This window comes from Diadema antillarum, unplaced genomic scaffold, assembly GCF_040938485.1.
Source record: "Diadema antillarum isolate AM-2024a unplaced genomic scaffold, OU_Dant_1.0 seq00001692_RagTag, whole genome shotgun sequence".
Lineage (NCBI taxonomy): Eukaryota > Metazoa > Echinodermata > Echinoidea > Diadematoida > Diadematidae > Diadema > Diadema antillarum.
The window spans coordinates 301,718-306,463 of NW_027272386.1; the positions used below are offsets into that span (position 1 = coordinate 301,718).

Genomic DNA, 4,746 nt, shown 5'->3' on the forward strand with positions numbered 1-4,746 from the left:
AAATTTGATTTAAAATGCTCAGTAAACGCGACTTTTATACTCTGTTTTTTTTTTTTTTAAGTCACTACCCTGGGGAGATGCATCCCCCTCCCACCGTTACATAATGTACCCCCGTATGTTATAATCATAGTCCTTAACAGTGATTTTTTCACTATGTTTAATTCTCCAGAAATTCACTTTTAGATGCTCTACAAACGCGAATTTTGTACTCTGTTTTACAAAAAGTCGCTTCGCCCCCTCGTGGAGGATCCCACACCATCACAAATGTGCCCCCTCCATAGAGATTTTGTCCCCCCCCCCCCCCCCCCCCCCCCCGAAACCAGAAGTGTTCCAGCGCGCTTGAGGGTGGATGTGTGTGCCACTTTGTGTGTTTGATTAAACCATGACTAATTTTCATTTCCATACGTAAAGTACATGTAAACTTCCCGTGACAATTCGTATCCAATACTGAATACAAAAATAGTATCTCTAGGCAAAATTGCTGAGTATGATGTTTAAAATGATACCAGATCAAACAATTTCACATCCAAAATATGTGTACACTGTAAAGGTAATGTAGAAAAATACTTTGAAAATAACTTATGCTTATGAATACGTGCCTCTAGCAATGTATGTATACATCAGGGGCGGCGCAGCCGTGGGGGCCGTGGGGGCTCGGGCCCCCACACTTTTTGTGCACCATACAAAGAAATACATAAGGTGTCATCACTTTGGGCCCCCACACTTTTTTTCAACCCGGAAGTACGTAAGTGGCACTGAAATGGGAGGGGAGAGAATGAGGTCAGGACCCTTTTTAATTTTTTTTTTTTTTTTTTTTGCTTGTTAGCTCATGAAACCCGGAAGTGGGCCCCCACACTTTTGAAAACACTGCGCCGGCCCTGTACATGTATAATATGTGCAGTGTATGTTAATGTACATGATGATACAGGGATCAATAAACAAATATAAAAAAAAAAAAAATCGCAGGTTACATTCAGTGTGAAAACGCAACCCCCCCCCCCCCCCCCCCTTGAAAAAAAGCTGGTGACGCCCCTGGTATACAAGCTGAAAAAGACAATTTACATAGAGCAAACCAATGCTGCTGTCATTGTGAGTGTGTGTATGTGTTGTGTGTGTGTGTCTCTCTCTCTCTCTCTCTCTCTCTCTCTCTCTGTGGGCTTGTGTGTGTGTGTGCGTGCGTTTATGTAGTGTGTAGGTAGTGTTCGTACTCAAGCACTATTGATTCGGTGTAGCATATACATTATTTGATTGAACAATGGAGATCTTATATACTTTTACATTTTTCTTGTTCTTGTGTGACGCTAGCCTTTGTCTCAGGTATAATTTGCACATTCCAACCTTTTCGCTTTTGATATATAAATTATAGTCACACAGTAAACATATTCACAGACGGCATTCCGGAAGACCAAATGCCCCGGCCCTTTAGTAAGTTAAGCAAGACATAGTGCAGAAATAAAAAGGTGTCGCTTTTCTGAATTCCCTTGGGCTTTTTGATTGATTGATTGATTGATTGAATAACTGAAACTGCACCGGTCTTACACTCGAGACACAGTAAACAGTTCCAGCATATTTATTTTCATATTTCACTTGAGAGCCATTTCATCGAGATACATTAAAAAAGAATACAAACCAAGCAAGATGCAAAATATGTTATAAATCGGGTCATGGACAGAAAGTGTGTCAACGTATATAATGTACGTAAGACAATTCTCTATAACTTTTGAAATATGATGGAACCGCAAAAGCAAAGCTTGTAAACGGAGGTTCCAAGAAAATATACCAGTGTAAATTTGATATGCATTCAATGGAGATAGGACACAAAGTAATAATGACGAAACTATATAAAAACTGAATTATCAAGGTACAAAGGAAAAAGGAAATAAAAGAGATGAAAAAAGGAAAAAAAACAAGAACCTAAGGAATAAGAACCGAGTTAACAATTTAATATAGCATATAGATACACAAGTATATACACGCACATATCTAGAATCAAATTCATAACGAGTTCAATATGTTACTACTGGTATACGGATGCAGTGATTATTATAATGGGAGCATAAACCAGAAGTAAACAATCATAAACTGCAGGTTGATTCATCATACATTAAATGAGGATACTGTAGATAACATATTAAAGAAAAATTCTAATCAGCAGGTTATGTTCATTTATTAACTTTGATTTTAATTTTTGTTTAAATATAAACATACTAGAGCAATTTTGCAGGTTATGTGAAAAGCTTGCAGAAATAACCTTGGGGAATTTTATATCAATGATACATTAACGATGGAAAATCTGTCAGACGTGCATTGTGACGAGTGAGATTTGTAATGATACACATTCTATCATGTAATGAACTAATAAAGGAACTATACGTGTGTGGAGGGACACTAATCGCTTCATTAGTCACTGTCTTCATAAACTTTCTTGTTAAGAACATCCCAACAGATGCCGAATTTTTAACATTAGCTTGGAAATCCTTGTCCACACTCTTCACTTTCAACTCTAATAACTTTTGAAAACATAGGGCTACTGCTTTGAAAGTTGGCATTAATTATGGACAGAATGTGTTAATGAGGCATGTTTAATTTCACTTTAATCTGATAATCCCTTAATTGCTGTTACTCTGGTGGTTTACTTCCTGTCTTTTGTCCCATTCATCACACAGGCAGCACTGTTTGGTAAAGATTAAGCGCTTGAATAGACACTGTACTTCAGAGCCTCTGTTCTCAGTTCACACTTTTCCTGAGTTTGTGCTTTCTTTCCAATATTTAGATAGGTTTAGGAGAGTCCATTTGATTTGAGTTATACATCATTTTAAAGCTTAAAGTCTGCTCTTTCAGAATATGGTCTTAACTAAAAATTCATGTCTGGCGACTTTTTGTTTGTTTTGAGGTGCAGGGTCACATAATTATTATGAATCATGCTTTCGAAATGTTATCCGTAACTCTGTCTGTAAAAGTTTGTCAGGAGAGCTACGGAATTTAGTGGTGACGTTGATAATACTATGTTGTTGTTTTTTTCATGTTTTAGTTCTAGGTAAAGTATTTTGATATCATGATACAAATATCCTACAAAACCTTCACTTGATTGATCACCATACATGGATAGATGCACCAGCAGCAGACGCCCTGTCAATCCGACTTCAGGAACAACAGGACGCCAACTATCCAGGAGGAAACCTTTTGGTCAAGTGTCAACTTGAACCACGTGATCAGCCTTACCCTCCCATCCACACATTCGTCATTAAGGTAGACCAGGAGATAGTTTCGTCGTCAGAGATATCTTCCTTAATCATAGCACCTCGCCCAGACAGGTGTAAACACGTGACTTGCCTTGGTCAAAATGGAGTTGGCTCTACATCGGTTGAAAAGACCTACTGCCCCACGGGTGATGGTAAGCACTGGAACAGCATTGTATCCATTATCATAAGATTAAAAAAAATGTTGGGAATGAACAAACTTAAGGAGCAAGTATTTTGCAAGGTGAGTAAACATAAGACCGGCAGAGGCTGCTTCTGTATGCCAATGAAAGTGTATTATATTCAAGTGATAATTATAAGGTCAATGCACGTTGTTCTCTGATGTTTACCCACAACCCTGACAAGCATAACTCGTTTAGACGTCTATTTACAGTTCTATCATGAGTATTCAAGCTTCATGGTTTTAAGAGATCATTATATATATATATATATTTTTTTTTTTTGCTGAGATTCATAAAACTGAAAGAAGTCCAAGATTTAAAAGAATATGAAAAGATTATATTCAACATACAAGAATTTAACAATGTAGAGACACATGTGTATCATTCACGTAACATCATTTATTTTCTAAGTACCAGATGTATCATCTCCATCCTGACTCATGGTCAGTAGAGAGAAGACAATCTCTGAATCACGTGTCCTACTAACCAATCGAGAAAAAAATACAAGCATTTGATGAATTTTTGAGGTAACATTTCAAGGCCTCCAAAGTGTGTACGACTACCAATGCTTTCTACGTTGAAGTGACTTTTCGTATTAAATACCATGCAAGGAATAGTGACTAACGAATGCATTCAAAGACGTGGGATCTATTCAAATCCTGTAGTTTGTTTTGTTGATGTTAATTCATATTTTCCCTTTCTCTTGATTTTATATTGCAGACAGCGTAATTGAAATCAAAGTCTCCGAGATGTTGGGAGGCGATGACGTCATGTTCGCAGTGTCATGTCACGTGCCTAGAGAGTACCAACCACAGGCAGGCTTCCATTCATACGTCATCACAGTGAAAAATGGCACGTGGTCCACTCATGGCTCCACACCGATCACTATCAAACCAGTACTCAATAGCTGCACCACCGTCACTTGTGAGGTCATGAATGTCTATGGTTTGATTGCAGGCTCGAAGACGCTTTGTCCTACAGGTAAGAAACCCGCCGCGGATAGCCGCATAAAGGCGTCAACGAGCCTTCACGTATTTATATGGTACAGTGTACTCCCGTTACAAGGAACACGGTCATAACGAAATTTCGTTACGACGAGGTAAAATTCAGGTCATTCTCATCATTGAAGTCTATGTTGCAAAATTCGCATATACAACGAACGCGGATATAGCATTTTCGTTATAACGAAGTCATTTCCTAGCGCATTGATAAAGAAAAACAAGAGAAATATGCACGTTATAACGAAAGGTAGATCGCTTACAAACTTACATACCGGGATCAACATTTACAGAGCGTCTCTGTATGGGCGAACGCTTTACATTGCA

At 38.2% G+C, this 4,746-nt stretch overlaps 1 protein-coding gene across 1 annotated transcript; it reads left to right on the forward strand.

Moving 5' to 3' along the window:
- Positions 1 to 1,409: 1,409 nt before the first annotated feature.
- Positions 1,410 to 4,402, forward strand: LOC139711717 (uncharacterized; the record flags this gene model as incomplete). The annotated part of the gene is made up of 3 exons (XM_071623576.1): positions 1,410 to 1,425; positions 3,110 to 3,394; positions 4,142 to 4,402. Coding segments are annotated over exons 1-3 (562 nt in total), but the record flags the coding sequence as incomplete, so codon positions are not given.
- Positions 4,403 to 4,746: the final 344 nt, after the last annotated feature.